The sequence below is a fragment of the Pleurodeles waltl genome, chromosome 1_1 (genome assembly GCF_031143425.1).
Source record: "Pleurodeles waltl isolate 20211129_DDA chromosome 1_1, aPleWal1.hap1.20221129, whole genome shotgun sequence".
NCBI lineage: Eukaryota > Metazoa > Chordata > Amphibia > Caudata > Salamandridae > Pleurodeles > Pleurodeles waltl.
The window spans coordinates 537,755,540-537,779,712 of record NC_090436.1 but is presented as its reverse complement, the minus strand read 5'-3'; the positions used below and the strand labels follow the sequence as shown (position 1 = coordinate 537,779,712).

At 44.7% G+C, this 24,173-nt stretch overlaps 1 protein-coding gene across 13 annotated transcripts in view; it reads right to left on the bottom strand.

The window, feature by feature from the left end:
* Window positions 1–24,173, bottom strand: part of CAST (calpastatin) — a 513,209-nt gene that overhangs the window by 99,728 nt on the left and 389,308 nt on the right. For all 13 annotated transcript variants that reach the window (XM_069225757.1, XM_069225792.1, XM_069225782.1 and 10 more), the window contains 3 exons: window positions 17,255–17,347; window positions 15,026–15,127; window positions 11,410–11,493 (listed from right to left, as the gene is read on the bottom strand). In XM_069225757.1, the coding sequence (XP_069081858.1) occupies window positions 11,410–11,493; window positions 15,026–15,127; window positions 17,255–17,347 (279 nt within the window). The remainder of the gene's footprint in view (window positions 1–11,409; window positions 11,494–15,025; window positions 15,128–17,254; window positions 17,348–24,173) is intronic.

Sequence of the window (24,173 nt, the reverse complement as noted above, 5' to 3'; positions counted from 1 at the left end):
TCACTGGCCAGTCAGGACAGCCCCTAAGGTGTCCTGAGCTGAGGTGACTCTGACTTTTAGAAATCCTCCATCTTGCAGATGGAGGATTCCCCCAGTAGGATTAGGGATGTGCCCCCCTCCCCTCAGGGAGGAGGCACAAAGAGGGTGTAGCCACCCTCAGGGCTAGTAGCCATTTGCTACTCACCCCCCAGACCTAAACACACCCCTAAATCGAGTATTTAGGGGCTCCCAGAACCCAGCAAGATAGATTCCTGCAACCTAAGACAAAGAAGGACTGCTGAGCTGAAAATCCTGCAGAGAAGACGGAGACACCAACTGCTTTGGCCCCAGCTCTACCGGCCTGTCTCCCCACTTCAAGAAAAACTTCAACAACGACGTGTTCCACAGGGTCCAGCGACCTCTGAAGCCTCAGAGGACTACCCTGCATCTAAAAGGAGCAAGAACTCTTGAGGACAGCGGCTCTGCTCCAAAGAAGAAACATCTTTGCAACAAAGAAGCAACTTTGAAAGAACACACGTTTCCCACCGGAAGCGTGAGACTTTGCACTCTGCACCCAACGCCCCCGGCTCGACTTGTGGAGAACCAACACTACAGGGAGGACCCCCCGGCGACTGCGAGCCCGTGAGTAGCCAGAGTTGACCCCCCCTGAGCCCCCACAGCGACGCCTGCAGAGGGAATCCAGAGGCTCCCCCTGACCGCGACTGCCTGCTTCAAAGACCCGACGCCTGGTAAGGACACTGCACCCGCAGCCCCCAGGACCTGAAGGATCCGACCTCCAGTGCAGGAGCGACCCCCAGGTGGCCTTCTCCCTTGCCCAGGTGGTGGCTACCCCGAGGAGCCCCCCCCCTTGCCTGCCTGCATCGCTGAAGAGACCCCTAGATCTCCCATTGAACTACATTGCAAATCCGACACCTGTTTGCAGACTGCACCCGGCCGCCCCCGTGCCGCTGAGGGTGTACTTTTTGTGCTGACTTGTGTCTCCCCCCCCGGTACCCTACAAAACCCCCCTGGTCTGCCCTCTGAAGACGCAGGTACTTACCTGCTGGCAGACTGGAACCGGGGCACCCCCTTCTCCATTGAAGCCTATGCGTTTTGGGCACCACTTTGACCTCTGCACCTGACTGGCCCTGAGCTGCTGGTGTGGTAACTTTGGGGTTACCCTGAACCCCCAGCGGTGGGCTACCTTGGACCCAACTTTGAACCCTGTAGGTGGTTTACTTACCTACAAAACTAACAAACACTTACCTCCCCCAGGAACTGTTGAACATTGCACTGTGTCCAGTTTTAAAATAGCTTATTGCCATTTGTGTGAAAACTGTATAAGCTATTTTGCTAATTCAAAGTTCCTAAGTGAAATACCTTTCATTTAAAGTATTGTTTATAAATCTTGAACCTGTGGTTCTTAAAATAAACTAAGAAAAGATATTTTTCTATATAAAAACCTATTGGCCTGGAATTGTCTTTGAGTGTGTGTTCCTCATTTATTGCCTGTGTGTGTACAACAAATGCTTAACACTACCCTCTGATAAGCCAACTGCTCGACCACACTACCACAAAATAGAGCATTAGAATTATCTCTTTTTGCCACTATCTTACCTCTAAGGGGAACCCTTGGACTCTGTGCATGCTATTTCTTACTTTGAAATAGTACATACAGAGCCAACTTCCTACACCCATGAAGCAGTTATTTGTGTTTTTGAAATCAAACATAAAAAAGCAGAAATCGTAATTTCCATAGTATGTCAAACAAGGTTTACCCATTACTACTTGAGACCATCTTAGTGTCATACATCCCGATCTTGAAATGATCACGGAGTAATACAGGCAGATCCATTCTCCAGTTACACCCCAACCATGAAGGCACCATTGACTAATACAGCCTGTAGGAAGTTGGCTCTGTATGTGCTATTTCAAAGTAAGGAATAGCATGCACAGAGTCCAAGGGTTCCCCTTAGAGGTAAAATAGTGGTAAAAAATAGATAATACTAATGCTCTATTTTGTGGTAGTATGGTCGAGCAGTAGGCTTATCCAAGGAGTAGTGTTAAGCATTTGTTGTACATACACATAGACAATAAATGAGGTACACACACTCAGAGACAAATCCAGCCAATAGGTTTTGTTATAGAAAATGAAAATGTCACTTACCCAGTGTACATCTGTTCGTGGCATCAGTCGCAGTAGATTCGCATGTTCTGCAATAGCTCGCCATCTGGTGTTGGGCTGGAGTGTTATAAGTTGTTTTTCTTCGAAGAAGTCTTTCGAGTCACGGGACCGAGTGACTCCTCCTTTTGTCTCCATTGCGCATGGGCGTCGACTCCATCCTCGATTGTTTTTCCCCGCAGAGGGTGAGGTAGGAGTTGAATTGTAGTAATAGTGCCCATGCAATGGAGTGACTAAGTATGCACCTATTTAAGGTTGAGATGATACATATATAAATAATTGAAGGTAACTTCCAAACTGCTACAGGCTCCCGGGGAGGCGGGTGGGCACATGCGAATCTACTGCGACTGATGCCACGAACAGATGTACACTGGGTAAGTGACATTTTCAGTTCAATGGCATCTGTCGCTGTAGATACGCATGTTCTGCATAGACTAGTAAGCAGTTATTTCCCCAAAAGCGGTGGATCAGCCTGTAGGAGTGGAAGTGGTCTGAAATAATGTTCTTAATACAGCCTGACCTACTGTGGCTTGTTGTGCGGATAACACGTCTACACAGTAGTGCTTGGTGAATGTGTGAGGCGTAGACCATGTGGCTGCCTTACATATTTCTTGCATTGGGATGTTTCCTAGAAAGGCCATGGTAGCACCTTTCTTTCTGGTTGAGTGTGCCCTTGGTGTAATGGGCAGCTGTCGTTTAGCTTTAAGGTAGCAGATTTGGATGCATTTAACTATCCATCTGGCTATACCTTGTTTTGAAATTGGGTTTCCTGCATGAGGTTTTTGAAATGCAATAAAGAGTTGTTTAGTCTTTTTGATGTTTTTTGTTCTGTCAATGTAATACATCAATGCTCTTTTGACATCTAATGTATGTAGCGCCCTTTCAGCTACGGTATGTGGCTGTGGAAAGAACACTGGAAGTTCCACTGTTTGATTTAGATGGAACGGTGAAATAACCTTTGGCAAAAATTTAGGATTGGTCCTTAAGACGACTTTATTTTTGTGTAGTTGTATAAAAGGTTCCTGTATTGTAAACGCCTGAATCTCGCTTACTCTTCTTAGGGAAGTAATGGCGATGAGAAATGCCACCTTCCAGGTTAGGAACTGTATGTCGCAGGAGTGCATGGGTTCAAAAGGTGGACCCATAAGTCTAGTTAGGACAACATTTAGGTTCCATGAAGGAACAGGTAGGGTTCTTGGTGGTATAATTCTCCTAAGGCCCTCCATGAATGCTTTAATGACTGGTATCTTATATAGGGAAGTTAAATAGGTAGTCTGCAGGTATGCAGAAATTGCTGCAAGGTGTATTTTAATGGAAGAGAAAGCTAGGTTAGATTTTTGTAAGTGAAGCAAGTAACCCACTACATGTTCTGGAGTTGTGTGTAATGGTTGTATTTGATTAATATGGCAGTAGCAAACAAACCTCTTCCATTTACTTGCATAGCAGTGCCTGGTGGATGGCCTTCTGGCCTGTTTTATGACTTCCATACATTCTTGGGTAAGTTGTAAGTGCCCGAATTCTAGGATTTCAGGAGCCAGATTGCTAGATTCAGCGATGCTGGATCTGGGTGTCTGATCTTTTGGTTGTGCTGTGTCAACAGATCTGGCCTGTTGGGCAATTTGATGCAGGGTACCACTGATAGGTCTAGCAGCGTTGTGTACCAGGGTTGCCTTGCCCAAGTTGGTGCTATCAATATGAGTTTGAGTTTGCTTTGACTGAGTTTGTTTACCAGGTAAGGAAGGAGAGGGAGAGGAGGAAAAGCGTAAGCAAATATCCCTGACCAGTTCATCCATAGGGCATTGCCTTGGGATTGTTTGTGTGGGTATCTGGATGCGAAGTTTTGGCATTTTGCGTTCTCCCTTGTCGCAAACAAGTCTATCTGAGGTGTTCCCCAGAGTTTGAAATAAGTGTTCAGAATTTGGGGGTGAATTTCCCATTCGTGGACCTGTTGATGATCTCGAGAGAGAGATTGTCTGCGAGTTGATTTTGGATCCCTGGTATAAACTGTGCTATTAGGCGAATTTGGTTGTGAATCGCCCAATGCCAAATTGTTTGTGCTAGCAGGCTTAACTGCGTGGAGTGCGTCCCCCCCTGCTTGTTTAGATAATACATTGTTGTCATGTTGTCGGTTTTGACGAGAATGTATTTGTGAACTATTATTGGTTGGAAGGCTTTTAGTGCTTGAAAAACTGCTAGAAGTTCTAGGTGATTGATATGCAGTTTTGTTTGATGTACGTTCCATTGTCCTTGTATGCTGTGTTGATCGAGGTGTGCTCCCCACCCTGTCATGGAAGCATCTGTTGTTATTACGTATTGTGGCACTGGGTCTTGGAAAGGCCGCCCCGTGTTTAAATTTATGTTGTTCCACCACAGAAGCGAGAGGTAAGTTTGGCGGTCTATTAACACCAGATCTAGAAGGTGACCCTGTGCTTGAGACCACTGTGATGCTAGGCATTGTTGTGTGGGCCTCATGTGCAGTCTTGCGTTTGGGACAATGGCTATGCATGAAGACATCATGCCTAGGAGTTGTAATACCATCTTTGCCTGTATCTTTTGTGTTGGATACATGCGTTGTATGATGGTGTTGAAATTTAGAATTCTTTGTGGACTTGGAGTGGCTACTCCCTTTGATGTGTCTATTATGGCTCCTAGGTATTGTTGTACCTTGCGCGGCAGAATGTTGGATTTTGTAAAGTTGACGGAGAACCCGAGTTTGAAGAGGGTTTGTATGATCTGATTTGTGTGATTTGAGCACTGTATGAACGAATGGGCCTTGATTAGCCAGTCGTCCAAATATGGGAACACATGTATTTGCGGCCTTCTTATGTGTGCAGCGACTACCGCTAGACATTTGGTAAAGACTCTTGGTGCGGTTGTTAATCCGAAAGGCAGTACCTTGAATTGGTAATGTATTCCTTTGAATACAAACCTTAGGTATTTCCTGTGCGATGGGTGTATTGGTATATGGAAATAAGCATCCTTGAGGTCTAAAGTTGCCATGTAGTCGTGTAGTTTTAGCAATGGCAATACTTCTTGTAGTGTGACCATGTGGAAGTGGTCTGATTTGATGAAAGTGTTCACTACTCTGAGGTCTAGGATTGGTCTCAGTGTTTTGTCCTTCTTTGGTATCAGAAAGTACAGTGAGTAAACTCCTGTGTTTATTTGTGTGTTTGGCACTAATTCGATTGCATTCTTTTGCAATAGTGCCTGCACTTCTATCTCCAGGAGATTGGAATGGTGTGTTGTTAGATTTTGTGCTTTTGGTGGTATGTTTGGAGGGAATTGTAGAAATTCTATGCATTAACCATGTTGGATAAATGCTAGAACCCAAGTGTCTGTAGTGATTTTCTCCCATGCTTTGTAATAATGACCTATTCTTCCCCCCACTGGTGTTGTGTGGAGGGGGTGAGTGACATGTGAGTCACTGTTTAGTAGTAGGGGTTTTGGGGCTTTGAAATCTCCCTCTATTTCTAGGGAATTGCCCTCCTCTATATTGTACCCGAAAACCTCCTCTATACTGTCCCTGGTAACTGGACGGTGTGGCTTGTGAGGTGCTGGCTTGTGTGCTTTGACCCCGAAACCCCCCTTGAAAGGGCGTTTTACGGAATGTGCTGTAATTCCCTCTGCTCTGCGGGGAGTAGAGTGCGCCCATGGCTTTGGCAGTGTCTGTATCTTTTTTGAGTTTCTCAATCGCTGTGTCCACTTCTGGACCGAACAGTTCTTTTTCATTAAAAGGCATATTGAGAACTGCTTGTTGAATCTCTGGTTTAAATCCAGACGTTCGGAGCCATGCATGCCTTCTGATAGTTACAGATGTATTAATTGTCCGTGTATCTGCAGCGTCCATGGAGGAGCGTATCTGGTTGTTGGAGATGGTCTGTCCCTCTTCAACCACTTGTTTTGCCCTATTTTGTAAGTCCTTGGGCAGATGTTCAATGAGATGTTGCATCTCGTCCCAGTGGGCTCTGTCATAGCGTGCAAGTAGTGCCTGGGAGTTCGCGATGCGCCACTGGTTTGCAGCTTGTGCTGCGACTCTTTTACCAGCTGCATCGAACTTGCGGCTTTCTTTATCTGGGGGTGGTGCATCTCCAGATGTGTGAGAGTTGGCCCTTTTCCTAGCTGCTCCTACAACGACAGAGTCTGGTGGCAGCTGTGTAGTGATGAAAACCGGGTCCGTAGGAGGCGGCTTATACTTTTTTTCCACCCTTGGTGTGATTGCCCTACTTTTGACCGGCTCCTTAAAGATGTCTTTTGCGTGCCGGAGCATACCAGGGAGCATAGGCAGGCTTTGGTATGAGCTGTGGGTGGAGGAGAGTGTGTTGAATAAGAAATCATCCTCGACCTGTTCTGAGTGGAGGCTTACGTGGTGAAATTGTGCTGCTCTAGCCACCACTTGAGAGTACGCGGTGCTGTCTTCTGGTGGAGATGGCTTTGTAGGGTATGCCTCCGGACTGTTATCTGACACTGGGGCGTCATATAGGTCCCATGCGTCCTGATCTTGGTCACCCTGGCTCATGGTGGTGTGAGCTGGGGAGTGTGATGGGGTTTGTGCTGGTGAAACGTCAATCACGGGCGGAGGAGAGGGTGGTGGTGTAACTCTTTTCACCACTTTTGGTTGTGGTGTTTGTTCCGTCTGGAACTCCAACCTTCTCTTTCTCCTAATGGGGGGAAGGGTGCTTATTTTTCCTGTCCCCTGCTGAATGAAGATACGCTTTTGCGTATGGTCCACATCAGTTGCTTGTAGCTCTTCCTCAAACCTATGCTTCTGCATTTGGGAGGTTAGCGAGTGCTCTTCTGTATAAGAGCCTGAAGCTGGGTCGCTTGCAGTCTGTTTCGGCATCGAAACTTTGTCTGCGTGTTTTTTCGGCTCCGAGGTGACTTTTTTCCTTTTCGGGGCCGAAACCTCTCGGCGTCGATCTGTTTCGGTGCCGCTGTCTCGGCGTCGAGCCGTGTCCACACCGGCATCTCGGTGTCGAGGCTTGTCTCCAGCACTTTCTCGGTTCCGAGAAGGCTGCGTGCCGGTGTCTCGACCGGAGTCGGACGATCTCGGCACTGTTTGGGCCTTTTTCGGTGCCGACGGTCGGTCACCGATTTTATGGGTCGAGCCATGGCCTGGTGGCAGTGGCGTCCCCTGGGCCTTGTAAATGTTCCTTTGAGTGGATTTCGACGTCTTACTCACGGTTTGTGTATCGTCGAATCCTTCGGAGTCTGAGTCTTGGATCGAGAAGGTACCTTCCTCTTCTTGTTCCTCGAACTCCTGTTGGGCTGTCGGAGCGGACGCCATCTGAAGTCTTCTGGCTCGACGGTCTCGGAGTGTTTTTCGGGACCGGAACGCACGACAGGCCTCGCAGGTGTCTTCGCTGTGCTCAGGTGACAGGCACAGGTTGCAGACCAAGTGTTGGTCTGTGTAGGGGTATTTATTGTGGCATTTGGGGCAGAAACGGAACGGGGTCCGTTCCATCGGCGTTCTTCAGCACGCGGTCGGGCCGACCAGGCCCCGACGGAGGATCGAAAAAACTACCCCGAAGGGCACCGGAGCTCTCCGATCTTCGATGCGGTGTGGAATCTAAGTACGCCGATCCCGAACGCAACAATACCGACGAAAATCTTCCGAAATTAGCTAATTTTCCGTTCCGAAACTCGGAGCGACAGGAACACGTCCGAACCCGATGGCGGAAAAAAAACTATCGAGGATGGAGTAGACGCCCATGCGCAATGGAGACAAAAGGAGGAGTCACTCGGTCCCGTGACTCGAAAGACTTCTTCGAAGAAAAACAACTTGTAACACTCCGGCCCAACACCAGATGGCGAGCTATTGCAGAACATGCGTATCTACAGCGACAGATGCCATCGAACATATATTTTCTTAGTTTATTTTAAGAACCACAGGTTCAAATTTAACATGTAATATCTTGTTTGAAAGGTATTGCAGGTTAGTACATTAGGAACTTTGAATCATTTCAATTGCATGTATACTTTTCAAGTTATTCACAAATAGCTATTTTAAACGTGGACACAGTGCAATTTTCACAGTTCCTGGGGGAGGTAAGTTTTTGTTAGTTTTACCAGGTAAGTAAGACACTTACAGGGTTCAGTTCTTGGTCCAAGGTAGCCCACCGTTGGGGGTTCAGAGCAACCCCAAAGTTACCACACCAGCAGCTCAGGGCCGGTCAGGTGCAGAGTTCAAAGTGGTGCCCAAAACGCATAGGCTATAATGGAGAGCAGGGGGTGCCCCGGTTCCGGTCTGCTTGCAGGTAAGTACCCGCGTCTTCGGAGGGCAGACCAGGGGGGTTTTGTAGGGCACCGGGGGGGACACAAGCCCACACAGAAATTTCACCCTCAGCGGCGCAGGGGCGGCCGGGTGCAGTGTTAGAACAAGCGTCGGGTTCGCAATGTAAGTCAATGAGAGATCAAGGGATCTCTTCAGCGCTGCAGGCAGGCAAGGGGGGGCTTCCTCTGGGAAACCTCCACTTGGGCAAGGGAGAGGGACTCCTGGGGGTCACTTCTGCAGTGAAAGTCCGGTTCTTCAGGTCCTGGGGGCTGCGGGTGCAGGGTCTTTTCCAGGCGTCGGGACTTAGGTTTCAGAGAGTCGCGGTCAGGGGAAGCCTCGGGATTCCCTCTGCAGGCGGCGCTGTGGGGGCTCAGGGGGGACAGGTTTTGGTACTCACAGTCGTAGAGTAGTCCGGGGGTCCTCCCTGAGGTGTTGGTTCTCCACCAGCCGAGTCGGGGTCGCCGGGTGCAGTGTTGCAAGTCTCACGCTTCTTGCGGGGAGTTGCAGGGTTCTTTAAAGCTGCTTCTTGAAACAAAGTTGCAGTCTTTTTGGAGCAGGTCCGCTGTCCTCGGGAGTTTCTTGTCGTCGTCGAAGCAGGGCAGTCCTCAGAGGATTCAGAGGTCGCTGGTCCCTTTGGAAGGCGTCGCTGGAGCAGAGTTCTTTGGAAGGCAGGAGACAGGCCGGTGAGTTTCTGGAGCCAAGGCAGTTGTTGTCTTCTGGTCTTCCTCTGCAGGGGTTTTCAGCTGGGCAGTCCTTCTTCTTGTTGTTGCAGGAATCTAATTTTCTAGGGTTCAGGGTAGCCCTTAAATACTAAATTTAAGGGCGTGTTTAGGTCTGGGGGGTTAGTAGCCAATGGCTACTAGCCCTGAGGGTGGGTACACCCTCTTTGTGCCTCCTCCCAAGGGGAGGGGGTCACAATCCTAACCCTATTGGGGGAATCCTCCATCTGCAAGATGGAGGATTTCTAAAAGTTAGAGTCACCTCAGCTCAGGACACCTTAGGGGCTGTCCTGACTGGCCAGTGACTCCTCCTTGTTGCTTTCTTTCTTCCCTCCAGCCTTGCCGCCAAAAGTGGGGGCCGTGGCCGGAGGGGGCGGGCAACTCCACTAAGCTGGAGTGCCCTGCTGGGCTGTGACAAAGGGGTGAGCCTTTGAGGCTCACCGCCAGGTGTTACAGCTCCTGCCTGGGGGAGGTGTTAGCATCTCCACCCAGTGCAGGCTTTGTTACTGGCCTCAGAGTGACAAAGGCACTCTCCCCATGGGGCCAGCAACATGTCTCTAGTGTGGCAGGCTGCTGGAACTAGTCAGCCTACACAGACAGTCGGTTAAGTTTCAGGGGGCACCTCTAAGGTGCCCTCTGGGGTGTATTTTGCAATAAAATGTACACTGGCATCAGTGTGCATTTATTGTGCTGAGAAGTTTGATACCAAACTTCCCAGTTTTCAGTGTAGCCATTATGGTGCTGTGGAGTTCGTGTTTGACAAACTCCCAGACCATATACTCTTATGGCTACCCTGCACTTACAATGTCTAAGGTTTTGTTTAGACACTGTAGGGGTACCATGCTCATGCACTGGTACCCTCACCTATGGTATAGTGCACCCTGCCTTAGGGCTGTAAGGCCTGCTAGAGGGGTGACTGACCTATATTTGCATAGGCAGTGAGAGGCTGGCATGGCACCCTGAGGGGAGTGCCATGTCGACTTACTCGTTTTGTTCTCACTAGCACACACAAGCTGGTAAGCAGTGTGTCTGTGCTGAGTGAGAGGTCTCCAGGGTGGCATAAGACATGCTGCAGCCCTTAGAGACCTTCCTTGGCATCAGGGCCCTTGGTACTAGAAGTACCAGTTACAAGGGACTTATCTGGATGCCAGGGTCTGCCAATTGTGGACACAAAAGTACAGGTTAGGGAAAGAACACTGGTGCTGGGGCCTGGTTAGCAGGCCTCAGCACACTTTCAATTGTAAACATAGCATCAGCAAAGGCAAAAAGTCAGGGGGCAACCATGCCAAGGAGGCATTTCCTTACACAGCCCCATTTTAACTTTATCCTGGGATTATGCTTGAGTAATGCAGCCTCATTCTGATGTCTTCACACAATCATTCTGTAATAACAGAGCCCAGTCCTGGAATACTCCTAGGATCATCCTGTAGTAATCCAGCCGAATCCTGAAATCACCCTGGGATTATCCTGCAGTCATTAATGATCATCCATGTTTTCCACTCAAGTAATCAGGAACCCATCCTGGAGTAATCCAGCTTACTCCTGAAATAATCCTGGGATCATCATGAAGTGGCAAATGATCACCACATGTTTTTCACTGGAGGAATCAGGAATCCATCCTGGAGTAGTTTCATGATGACTCTAGAGTCATCTCATTTACATATTTCGCCCTATACACATAGTTCAGGATGTTTTAGGATTACTACCCCAGGTAATTATAGGAATATAGCCCAACTGAAGTCATCAAAAGACTTCAGAATGACTCCAGGATGATCTTCCTTTTTGACTTGGATGTAGCCTAAGTGCACTGTTGCACATCACTTATCATTGTTTCTCCATGGCATATGCACTCTTCCAACCTGAAGAATCCCTTTTACCTATGCCCCGACTAAATACTTGTTTGTTCCTTAACCCTTTCTCCCTTGGAAAGCAAACCCGAGCACGCCTTTTGCAGGGGTAACTTTTGATCATCCATGAAGAAAAGCAGGAGGTAAAGTGACAAGCAACACCCACACCCTTTGTGGGTATTCTCAAAGGTTTTTATGGCCACGCTGCTTCGAACCTCCACCCCATTAACTATCATCCCTTTCCTCACTCTGTAATTGTCCTCACTCTGACTTACTCATGTGGAAAGTAGATGGATTTTCAGCATGTTTGTGAATATGCATTCATGTGAATTCACAAAAGCTGACATTATGAGGACCTGCATTTTTCTAACACAAGTATAGAGAATGTTGATAAAACAAACTGTAAATCACCTTCACTTCTGTTAACCTATAATCAGGAGGGATTGTGTCTTCTCGTTCACCAAGTTTCTCTCCTTTCTCTTGTTTGGTTTTCTCCTGCAATGAAAAAGTATAAAAATAATTACACAATGTTTACAAACTTAGGTGGCCGATCTCGCAGCTGGATGCCAAACAAGCTGATAACACAACCCTTAAGCCATGTTGTTTATCTTATGAGTCTGTTACTCACACAGTAATAGTACTGCCACACGTTTTAATCTGCCGCTGTCTGGCAGCAGTAGGACTTTAGAAAAGTCAGTAGGACTAAAGGAAAAAATACAGAATATTTGCTTTTATATCCACCCTAGCAAAGGCTGCTATGTAACTAGCTTCTCTTCATGATGCATTCTGCACGTGGTGGCATTCTTGGCAAGAATGCCAAATATTACTCAAAGCAAAGGATTGACTACAATGACTGACAAATACGTTTCTGTGGCACAACCTCTCCAAACTGGGTTTTCAGGCATGGCTTGTGGTGAGTGTAATAGTATGCACCAGAAACATCGGCAGGAGAGTTTTTCAATGACCCCACAATTGTTATATATAGTTAGAGAAACTTTTAGGTAGTAAGTAGCAGGGTAAATTTTGATCTATGCGACAGTGTAAATATTGCACAGGTTTATTACCACACAAGGTAATTACCCCACCTGCAATTTTTCCCCGGGCACATTTCGCAAGGAAATATGTGGAGAAATTGACAAATAAAAACGCTAGGAAAATATGCAAAAAGTGGTAATCAGTGCCCAAAACAACTAAATTGCATACCATGCCTTATTCTGAACCATTAACAGCAGAAATGGGAATAGGGGCTGTGTACCGACCAGTAAATACCCCACACTTGTGATTACAGCATGCAGTAATTATCACCCATTTACCCTGTGACATTGTTTGACGTCCTGAGCGCAATCACTAAATAAAGAATGAGCCCTGATCCCAAGAACGATGGAAGTAACAACAGCCAGAGAAAGAATGTAGGTCTTGGGGAGCCGCTTCTGGCAATCAAAGGTTACAAACACATGTCAGCACTAAGCCGCCTTCACATTGATCCTATGGTGATTCCTTGCCATTGATTTCTCTTAAAACAGGAAAAGGTAAAGGTAGAGAAAACTCCTTTTTCAAATGAGCTTACAGAGCCTTCCTCATAAACAAAGTGTGTGCAATCCTACAGAGGAAAGAAAATGTAAATGCAGTAGACAGAGTAATAATGTTTATGTCCACAAAGTCTAGTTGGTCAAACAAGCTTACTAAAGTACGGGAAGACTGTTTCAGATCCCAACCAGGAATCAGATTATTTCTATAGGGGTTACCATATCAAAGTTGGTTATGTGATCTTCAATTACTCACAAAATGAATAAAGAGGAATGACCAGACTGTTTCCTCTAAACACAAACTGCAAAGAAATAAAATCTAGTTTACCGGCCGTTGAGTGCAGAGGATTTGGGATGGCAAAACCAATACAGTAGACATATTCTCTTCACAGTAAAGACAAGCCAGTGCCTTTCGCTAGCATCAAATTAAAAACAGCCATCCACATCTTCATTATTACCAGTGGCTGCTCTTCTTAAATTAGCTACTATTTTTTTCTTTTCAACTGGCATGATAGTGATCATTGAAGTTGATGTACAGCGTCTACCCTTCCACCATCAAAGCACATAAACGGTCATCCTGCCTCTAAATCAGTTCTTCTCTGACAGAAGGGATTGCTCCATCTCAGCAATCCACTACTTAATTGGTCATTTTCAATATCTTGCTTCAACTTCTCTTAACATCACTTCATAAATCACATTGAAATATTTGCACCTTTCTCTACTTCCTCCCTCCAAGACCAATTACCTGTTGTTCCTGTGCCGCCTGCTGTTGTAAGGCCTCCCAGTGCCAGGTGCCCATTCATGCGGCGCTACCTCACAACCCCTCCTTGAATGGCACCCAGGCCAGCACATCTGCTGTACTTCCTGCTAATTTGGCAACTTTTGGTCACCTCAACTGCATTCTATACCAGTTCTAAGTAAAGTAACACCCGAAGACCTAATCTCTTGTCACCATCCACTCAGCAAAACCATTCATAAATACAATACACACAACTGCCCTCCATCATAAAAAGGTATGATTCACTCTCAGTTAAATTGTCTCCATAGAGTCTACAAGCACTCTTCACTTTCCAGGTACTCCCTCGAGTAAAAACACATGATTTCTCAACATAATATTCCAACACTACAATGTTGGAGTCTATTCTCCTAGTCCACCAATAGGTTTAAATGTTTACTAACAACCAAGTTTGTATATGCTATTAGCACTAATCACATCAAAATCATTTCTATTTAAGAGGAAAAGGCTGAACCACAAAAGAGGACATTGAGCACCACACCCCAGTATAGCAAGATGGCCAACTTGAAGGTAAAGTCCAAAGACAGGAGAAAAAGAAGTAGAACTACTCTTCACATATTCCACATAGGGAGGAGGATGAAGTTAAAACTTAATTTCATACACATGTCCACTCTTCATGTCCATCTCTCTCTTCATTCTGAAAGTACTTCAACAGTTCATCTTCTCTCCACAACCCATGTCACACCATCACATTGCCTAATTTATTGATGCCTTACAAGCTGAACTATGCAACTTTGCTGAACTGCATGCATCATCACCATCACAAAATCAAACCCTCTGCACGCAGGTGCACTCAAAATGTTGGATTGTAATATGAAGGAGATATTTAAAGTAAAGACCCTTTGCTTTATAAACCAATGTATACCTGTCACATCCATTGAAAGCTGCAGAAACCGTGACAACAAAATAGCGCTATCAAAATTCTACATGCAGAAAATCTCACAATCCAGCAACAAGCAAACTAAAACGTTTCAACTGTTTTATCTCTAGCCACTCACATGGAAGGCTACAGCCCTTACACCCACCTCTCCCATCCACTTCCTCACTGCCACCCTGATGGATCCCCAGGGTTCTGTCCAGAGGCTAAAGCTATCCGGTTTTTACATGGAATCCAAATATGACACTGGTGGGCAAACAAGACAACATAATATTCCATTGCAGAGAAGATGCCCAGGTTTAACTCGAAGTGTTACAGGCACAAGACATCCCTCAAAACTCTGCCTTATCCCTTTCTGGATATAAGCTCAAACTAAATTCAAAAATGTTTTCACCCTAACACAAGAACCTTGAAAGCATTACACAACCACTCACCCATTGTCCTAAACCCCCTCACGCTTAAATCTCCTTCAAGGACAATGTAACCAAGAAAGCACAAAATAGTCTGTTATCAGCTGGGTATAATCCAAAAGGTAACTTGGCTCCCTTCTATCAACATTTGCAAGATCTTGTACTTTACCATATTTAATAGCAACAGCTCATGCTCAGTGGTCTATCTGATTCCACCCTATTCCTAATCAATACAGTCATCAAAATACTCCTCAGTACTGCTGTGTTACTGATTTCTGGCCCTGAAACCATGTAAGAATTTGGTAGTGTGTTCTGAGTTGAGGAGCAATAATTTTGTTTTGGAGATATTATGCTTAGAGAAGCTCCTATATTTTTTCCTTTCACTCCCCCACCCATCAACAAACATAAAACAGTTTACCTTTACTTTATCCACAGGAGGCTTACTGTCCTTTGGAGCAGGATCTCCCTTTGGCAGAGTACCGGCTAATTGATCAAGTGGATCAGCTGACACCCGATCTTTCTGGAAAGAAAGAAACCCATAAACTGATTCATTCAAAATTATTGTGGCAAACCTACATTGAGGATACTGAAAATCGATGTGTCATGGGCTAGTCATTGGAAATCACAGCAAGGGAAAACAGCAGCAGTAATGCAGGTCAGCCAGAGCATCATTAGTATATGTTGTAGATGAAGAAGCAGAATTGAGGGCCTGAGCTTTCATTACAGCCACATCCTTCCTACTTATCCTACTCCTTCAACAGTAATAGGGTGCATCACACCTGAGAAACGGAAGCACTTTTTGTACATTTTCTGCAAATGCCAGCCCTGCCTAACACAAACACAGGGGCTTAGCTTCAGGTGGGGTGTATGGGATATTACACCCCCCAATAAATGTATTTTTAGATCAATAGATTGGTGCAGGGACTTTTAGTCGGCTATGAGGAGATGTCTGATTTCATAAGGAATTTATAAATACACACAAACACACACACACACACACACACACACACTCTCTCTGTCTCTGCTTTGAGAGTCCTAAAAATGTTATTTTACCAAATATTATGTTTTCTCTCAATTAGTCCTCCTGCAAATCTACACTCCTCTGCCTTCCCAATGCTCCTTACGCCCCTCTTCTTTCACCCTGCTTGTCACATAAGATTTTTTTAACATTATATTCCAGGGCTTTCTTTGGAATATCTGAAGCTCCTGGGTAACCTGCTTTCCTGGACTAAAAAGAGAAATTGTGAATTAAGAAACATCTGTTTTGGTTTGATAGTTTTCAGTGTTCAGAAAGCTGGTTGAGCTACTGGCAGGATGCAGACCATATTTTCCAGACCAAAGATAAGTTGTGTGCGACCGGATGATAGTTGGAACAAACTGGGGAATCAAACAAACTGGATGCTAGTTCTAGAAATGCCTTAAGATACTGTTATGTTATATTTAACAGTAATTTTATTAACCTTTATGAAGATCATGAGGCCTCCCCCGGCAAGCAAATGTTTCTACTCATATGTAAATAGGCATACAGGAGAAGATTTTAATCAAATTCTTGCCAAAGGCCAAGGCAACAAAGGCAGGAAATGTTTTTTTTTCAAGAAGCCAAAATCAATGAAAGGATATTATGGTGTTGAGACAATCGATATAGATTGAATGGGGATCTCAAGAGATTAATTTCTGACAGCAGCTGAATCTTGGACTGGTGCAAGTGTGCCCCCTATGTGTCAGAATACCTAGTAGGTTGCTTTAATGTTCTTTGGCTATTAAAGAATATCAAGCTAAGTTTTGCTTTGCCATCTCTGTGTGCATTACTGCCTTGAGTCACCAAAAGAGTCATAAATTCTTTAACCACAGATGATTGAGTGTCTTTTAAGGTAGTGAGAACATCTCAAGCCACAAAGAAAGCTCTGATTTGGCATTAGCTGGTAGGAAAGGTCTGCTGTTTATAGTTTTACTTTGGCAGAGTGGTCCTACTGACTGGGATGAATCGTTGGTTTGCTATAATAGTGCTATCCTCCTGGCAGAAAAGTTATTTCCCTTGTGAAGGTTGAAAGGACACTTCTTGAGCATCTTCTCTTGCCTTTGCACTGCCCTGGCACTTTGTCTTGAAGGTGAACTGGGTTCTTGACCTGTGTAGCATTCTTCAGGCAATAGCAAGTGGAAGTCTTTGTTGGTGTGATTAGCAAACGTTTGTTCGGCTCACACAAATGGTGCTTCTCTTTGTGATTTGCTCAAGTTGGATTGACCTTATCCTTTTGGAAAGAACTGTGTTGAGGACGACGGGAAATGGGTAATGCTCAGATTATGTTTTGGCAAGCAACCCGGTTCTGAGCTCGGCCCAGCACAGGATTGATCATTCTCAAAATAACTTATTCACCACAGATATTATATATGTACGAGTTGAACACATTAGAAAAAGCTGTTCCAGATCAGACACACCTTCTTAGGATGGACAGCGAAAAGTAAGATTAAGAACAATGAGGATCACTGGCAAATAATTGAGCCATTTTCTGCCAGCAGATTGTGAATAAACAGTGTATGATATAGTCATAACAGCAACAAGTAGCCACAATCAGGAAAGAAGAATTTTCTTATTAAAGCATTTACTTGAAAATTCTTTACTGATCGAAAAACGTGATGCTGCACTTACTTGGGCAGGGGCTGGTGTCGATGACTTCACTGTGGAAGCTGCACACGGGGAGACCAAGTCTTTAGAAGGAGTGCCTTTAGACTTTGCTGTATCCTGAAATAAAATAAAGCATGTTAACGAAACTGGCACGTGCATCTTTATTTTGTTGATGTCATGTATAATTGTTGCCAATTAACCATGGAACTGATTTTGCACGAAAAAAGGCTCTGCAGCTTGGATTCAGAGCTTTATGTAACTGAGCTTGAGTTGTCCCTGTACATGCCTTAGTAACAGCTGTTAGTGCCTCTGCCAAGCACCCCTAATAAATAAATAAATGATAACAAGACAACAACAAAATCGTTACAGAAAAAAAAAAGTGATTGAAGCACAGGAAGAAAATATGTCAGGCTCGAGATCATAAGGTGTTCAACTGCTTGACTTAAACTCACTGATCTAGAATGTACATTATTATATAAACTAGCACACATAAAACCAGATCCCTTAGAATTAAGTCTGTGACTGTTTATTGTAGTGCCCTGCAGTCTCTCACCAAACATAACTCTGTGTGAGCACATGAGTAAACACAGAATATGGAGGTAAGAGGTGACTGTGTTGGATAACTCTTGTGGCATTACTGATCCTCCAGTAATGCTAGCTGGTTCTACTCACCATTGCTTGTATGTTAGGTGTGGCTGCAGAAGGTTACTCAACACAGCAAGAGGCTGCACATGGAATATTATCCAGCCACAATTCAAAGGTGATGTTTTGTAAGGTTTATTCTGCCTGTTTAAGGGAATTCTTTCTGTGGAGTAGGTCAACAGAACGGTTTTGAATTCTACGATTTTTTTTTGATTTTTTTTTTTAATATAACCACGGCCCCTCGTTTCCATTCTTTACTACTGTTTCTCATCACTATGTGAGATGACCCTCATATATTACCCAGGTCAAAACTTCCCTGGTGGGTCCTGGAGACCTCTTACGCAAGCTGAATCAGAGCAGAGCTGCTTTGAAATATCCTCATGTAGCAAGGATTGAGAAAAGTAGGTACTGCTTAAATTTCATTACATATTAATTTTCACTGCCCCCAGTCGTAATCTTCCTAGTAATGCCAAGCCTTATCCCTCTCACTTTGAGAACCTCTATCTTCAGCTTTCTTTTTAGTTTTATGTTTTAGTTGACAGTTTAGAAGTGGTTGAAAGGGGTCATGGCCCAATATTTCATACACTAGGCACACACAAGTCATGTTTTTTTTACACTTAACATTTTAAACAGTAAGTAGGTACACCTGTCTTTAGGGTGCATCCACATCTCAGGTCTTAAGGAAAAATGATTGGTGGGACCAATGAAGGTAACCAACCCCAGCACCATCTTTTGGTGTAGGACACATGGGCCATCGCATCTGGCAACTCCTGCTGAGAGGTTCAAAGTGTTTCCTGGTAGATCTACCTATTTATTTGCAGGTTTATGTAGCGAGAACTAAACACATCAGGGCTGTATAGCGCTTAACCAAGTCAGAGACTGACATTACAAGGATGAGGCAAGCAATAAAAATAAGAAACAAATGTCCCTAACAAGAAGAAATATGTATGTTGGGTATAAAAGTGATTAGAGTTGGTGGGGAGATGGCGTAGGTATGTACATGAGGTCAGTGCTCACCCTCTCAGATGACATGACCAAAGTAAGGACTCGAGATGTATATCGTGGAGTGGAGCAACTATGTTAAAGTCTCTCACAGCGAGACCTTCTGCTAGTGGCTTGCCTTTCTTGTTATTGCTGGAAACGTCTTTGTAAGAGCAGCACTTTACTCTGTTTCTTGAACTTTCACCACAACGTAAGAGGGGTTGGTTCTTAGGGTGGGCAGACTCGAGTTCCATACTTTGGGACAGTTCTCTGAGAAAGACTGACTCAGAGTATGTGAATTTTTTTTGAAGGACAGAGTTTCATGATGGACAGAGTTAGCACTTCGAAGTACCCAGAATGTGCCAGAGATGAGAAGCTTATGACCCAGAGAGTTTGCTGCTCCTCCACGTAAGGCATCTTGTAGAATACAGGCAAACTTAAATAAACTTCTAGCCTCATGGGCGAGCCAGTGTAAAGTGATCAGAATGGAGGTATATGTTCTGATCTTTGGAGTCTGGTATCAGACGTGCTGCTGAAACGAGGGCTACTCATAGAGGGGACGTACGGATTCTTCCATAATCTAGTTTTGAAAGGACTGATTGCATGGTTGTTTTGAATTCTTCCTTTGGAATCAGGGGACTCGATTTCCCAGAGACGACTGATTTGATGCTGAGAATCCTTACCTAAACGCATTAATATACACATGGAGGTAGGTTAATTTTCAGGGTGAAGCCCAGCAATCTAGCAGGCTCAGTGACGAATGACTTGCAGTCTGGTGTATTTGCTACCTTAAAAGCCAGGATTGAGACGTGTGCTGTGTAATTGGGGTGATAGTAGCAATTAAATTTAAATAGGGATTCGCCCATGACTAGTCAGAGGAGGTTGTGTCTTCCAGCAGCCAAGAATCAGCGTGAATTCCGTTGATTGGGCATTGAGTCCTTTAAGTTGTGTCTCTTTCAATGCTCCAGAGATTGTCTTGATGAAACGACTGTTTATTGTCACATGAATGGTCTGTGTCACTCTGGTTCTATAGCTATTAATGCATGCAGTGTGGTGCCGGAGTTTAGAGGATGAATAAACAAGTACTATAATGTACTGTTATTGTCAGCGCTACTGACAATGTAGCTTAATGAAGTGAAGTGACGGTCGCAGCGTCTGCTTCTAGGCTGCAAATCAAGGATTGCATCCCAACAGGTGAATGTGTTCAATCCCCTACTTTCGAACTGCTCTCTAAATGCAAGGCATACCTCCCTACGGACAAAGGAGTTAGCTGAAAGATTGTAGCTGGCTTGAGGTCCAGTTTGTGCATTACATTGAATTAACGAAGGCAATTAAACCTAAATCTTAAACAAAAAATACGTTTTGTTTTGTTATTCTTCTGTGTAAGGAGAGATCATAAAAGGGTATATGCTTCTGTTCACCAACGTACACAGGTTACAGCTGTGGTGGATGGCTTAGGTACAGTGAGCAAGGGAAAAGGAACACTGTTAACAAGTTTTACCTTCTCAACCCTATTTCTCGTCCCAATACCTATGACCATGAGGTCTTCCACCTCTGCTCATACCCACATACCCTAACCCTAACCAATCAAAAGGATTATTGCGCAAGGCCATACCATTCCTGCAGAACCTCCCACTCCAATCACCGTTTCCCGTATCTAGGCATAGGTCTGGGAGCTTCGTGTGAACAAGAACCGGTTAGTGCTGCCTTTACTGGGAGGTTTTATCACCTGTCCACGTAAAGTCGTATGCTGGGAGATTCTCGTGAATTGAACATTGTTTAAAAACAGATGTTTATCAATATTTAACATGAGAAATCCTTATGAAAGTACATTTGCAATTGGAAAGGCCTAACTGGGAAGCAATATTGTGAGCAATTAAATTGGCTGGGTCATATTTGTAAACATGTAAACACATATTGCAGTGTTTTTAATAACTTTTGATCCCTTTCAGCTGGAAATATAATCTAATTGAACAATACACTTTCGCAACAGCTCGCCTCTGTGTTCACAAGCGCACAGAAGTGCATTCACAAGTGCTCAGAACTGTACTTCGTGCTTTATCCTTCATTTGCCAATGGAATACACAGATTGATCCCAGCTGAAGTTTTCAAAGACATTTCTCGACAGCAGACTGTTTTCCCAAGAGTTCATAGCAGAGCGATAGATGCCGCATCTTGATGGCGATGAATGCTATTAACGTAACCAGAGAGTGACATTTCACAGTGGTCCCTGGAGAGGAGGGGTTAATAAATGCACCTTTCCGTAGATTGCATGGTATTCGAAAGAAAATAATGCTGCCTGTCTGTAAAGCTCCCCTAGTGATGTGTGCCTCCTTGTCTGTGCACCAGACTCCTTCTATCCATGCATCAATATAGGCACCAGTACTTGGGCTATGATGGGGGGGGGGGGGGGTTAGTGCAGGGAGAGGAGTCCGAGGGGGGGGGGGCTAGGGAGGGAATGGCGAGGGCAGTACTCATATGTTGGTGTTCTTAAGAGGTCGGAAAGCAGCCAAAATTTTCAAGTTGTTACTCGGAAGCAAAATTCCTTCTGATTTTTTGCATTTATGGTCGTCTGCTGCAGGTAGGTTCGTCTGCATGTGCACACACAAGAGGACCCAAGTCCCACGTTCTATTGCCTGACCGGCTGAGCCAGCCTTCCTGAAGCCGATAAATCAATACCATAACACAAGTAATATGACGGGAAGGGTGAGGAATGGGAGCACAAGTGGGAATGGGAGTGGCTGAAATGCCTTACGCTCTACGCAGAACAGACTCCTAATGAAAATTTAAAGATGGATACAGTCAAAAAGTTTGCTTTTCAAATTGCCTGAGACGATCTGGGTTGCCAACTTTGGCACTGGGGGAACGGGTTCGAGTCTTGGAATCAGCTCTTCCCGTGCCTACAAAAACATGCCTATCATAACAAATAAAAGTAAACAATGACAATACGAACCAAAACAAAATTACAAATGCCAATGGTTAAACTCCCTTTGTGAATGCATACAAGATCTGGTAAACCAATTCAAGGAAAAAAATGGATACAGTCAACAAGTTTGCTTTTCAAAATGCCTGAGATGAGGTGGCGAATGTACAGGATTGCAGACTATGGCACTGGGGAGGCTGGGTTCGAGTCTTGGCATCAGCTCTCCCTTTCTCTACAAAAACATGCCTGCCGTAAGAAATAAAATCAAACAATGGCAATACGAACCAAAACAAAATTACAAATGCCAATGGTTAAACTCCTTTTGTGCATGCATACAAGATCGGGTGGACCAACTCAAAGAAAAAAAAGAGAGTGTGTCAACCAAACTATGCATAAATAAAAGAGTAAAGAGACATGTAACAGGGGCAGTAGCCATGAAAGTGACAAGGCGAGACAAACAGCAACTTTATGCCAATGAAAAGAAAGGATTTTAGAAAAGCAGATGATAGAACAAATGGTAGGTGAGAGACGTGATGAAAGCCCAAAATCTAGATACAGCATGTCTCGGTTCGAGACAGCCACGTGCGCTGTCTAGAAGCAAGACCTAAAAACGGCCACGAAGGGAGGGTGAGGAGAGAAACACACAGGCAGGAAAGAGGAACATGAGGGAGCCAGCTGGAAAACACATACACTAAGGGGCATTTTTATGAGCCAATTTTTGTGACACAACAGCAGTGCAAACCCTGAACTTGTATCTATGAGACCATGCAAAGCCACTTTGCATGGCTTTGAATGACCTCATAGATATGGAGTAAGGCAAATCAGCGTAAATCGCTATGTTGTCTTACTTGGAGCAAAGGAAGCATTCCATGGATGCTGAGGTGGGTGTACCCATGCAACACCCATGATTTTGCATACCCGGATTTACAAGAGCTTGTGAACCTGGGGATGTGCCAAAACCTTATGCCTCCCAAGTGGAGGCAGAAAGAAGAGAAATATCTTTATTTCTCCTCGTTTTGTCCTCTTTCTATGTGTGCTGCCTTCTGCAGCACACACAAAGCAGAAAAAGCATCTCAGGATTGTTTTTTTGCAGGAAGTTGCTCCTTGCTGCACAAAAACAATCCTGCACTACATTCAACGCAGAGACCCATGCTCCATAGTTCAAGGCTGCCTGCGCTGGCGCTAGGCCAGCACAGGGGGAAAGGTCAGGAATACGAAGTATCCTATAAAAGGCGCATTCCTACCTTTTCACTTCAACGCAGGGCAGCGCAGCAAGGTGACCTGCTGCTCTGCCATGCCCCAAATCTCCATAAGTATGCCCCCAGTGCTCAACCAAAAAGAAAAAGGTAGCAACTGCAAAGGAAGCAGCAGAAGGACACGAGCAATGGGGGGGCCCAAGCAGATGGATAAGAAGCAAGTAAATGAGGGTAACCGTGACAATAGTCAACTAATAAGAAATTGGCAGCTCTACACCCACTGTAAACTAAAGATGCCATGGACCAGACAGGCATGAGCTTTCATACATGCGACCTTAAAAGGGAAGCTGCGTCGGTGAGAGGATGGGGATGGAGTGGGGGAAAGAGAGAGAAAACATGGGAAGGCCAAGAAAGAAATAACCCAGAATCATCATCTCTGCAAGAGCAAATCAATCAGAAAATTCTGCACCTGTCTGCAAGCCCTTCACACGTTTAATTGACATCACTGAAACAGATGCTACTAACCCAAGCAGACAAACATACGATTGCCATTCTCATTTACACTGCACTCACCCAGCATCATTCTCATTAACCTGATTTCAGCTTAATTCACATGTGCAGTAGGTGACCGATTTTCCACAGCTACATAGCAGTAACTACAGTAGCGAGTGGTGTAAATAGGTTGTAGTCTGGAATTTCAAGTTACCACAATATCGTAACCAAAATACTGAGGACCAAAAGCTCAAGGACGAAAATATTGATGAAGTAAGTGTATACTGGTAAGTATAGATTTACTATTCTTAACTCCCCATCTACATACGTTGAAAATATTTATCTCATCGAGGTCATCGAGGTACAGAAGTGTGAAGTTAAGTACAGTAAACTTATACATTCCTATAAATAAATACATGCCTGTCGATATTTTGGTCCACCATATTTTGGGTATGATATTCTGTTTACCTCAATATTCCCTACTGGATAGTTTGTACCTCCACCTTATAAATAAAATGTGTTATTTTATAGTGCTTCAAAAATGCTAATTGGAATAATGATGACATCATACAGAATGGCCCTAGATTTGCTTATGATGTTATCAGACTGGCAGTGACATTATCTCATTTACACCCTGGCAGTCGGTTAATGCGATCAGGGTGACTGAGTGCAATGCACCACTCTATTCCACTACTTAGACAACCATAGA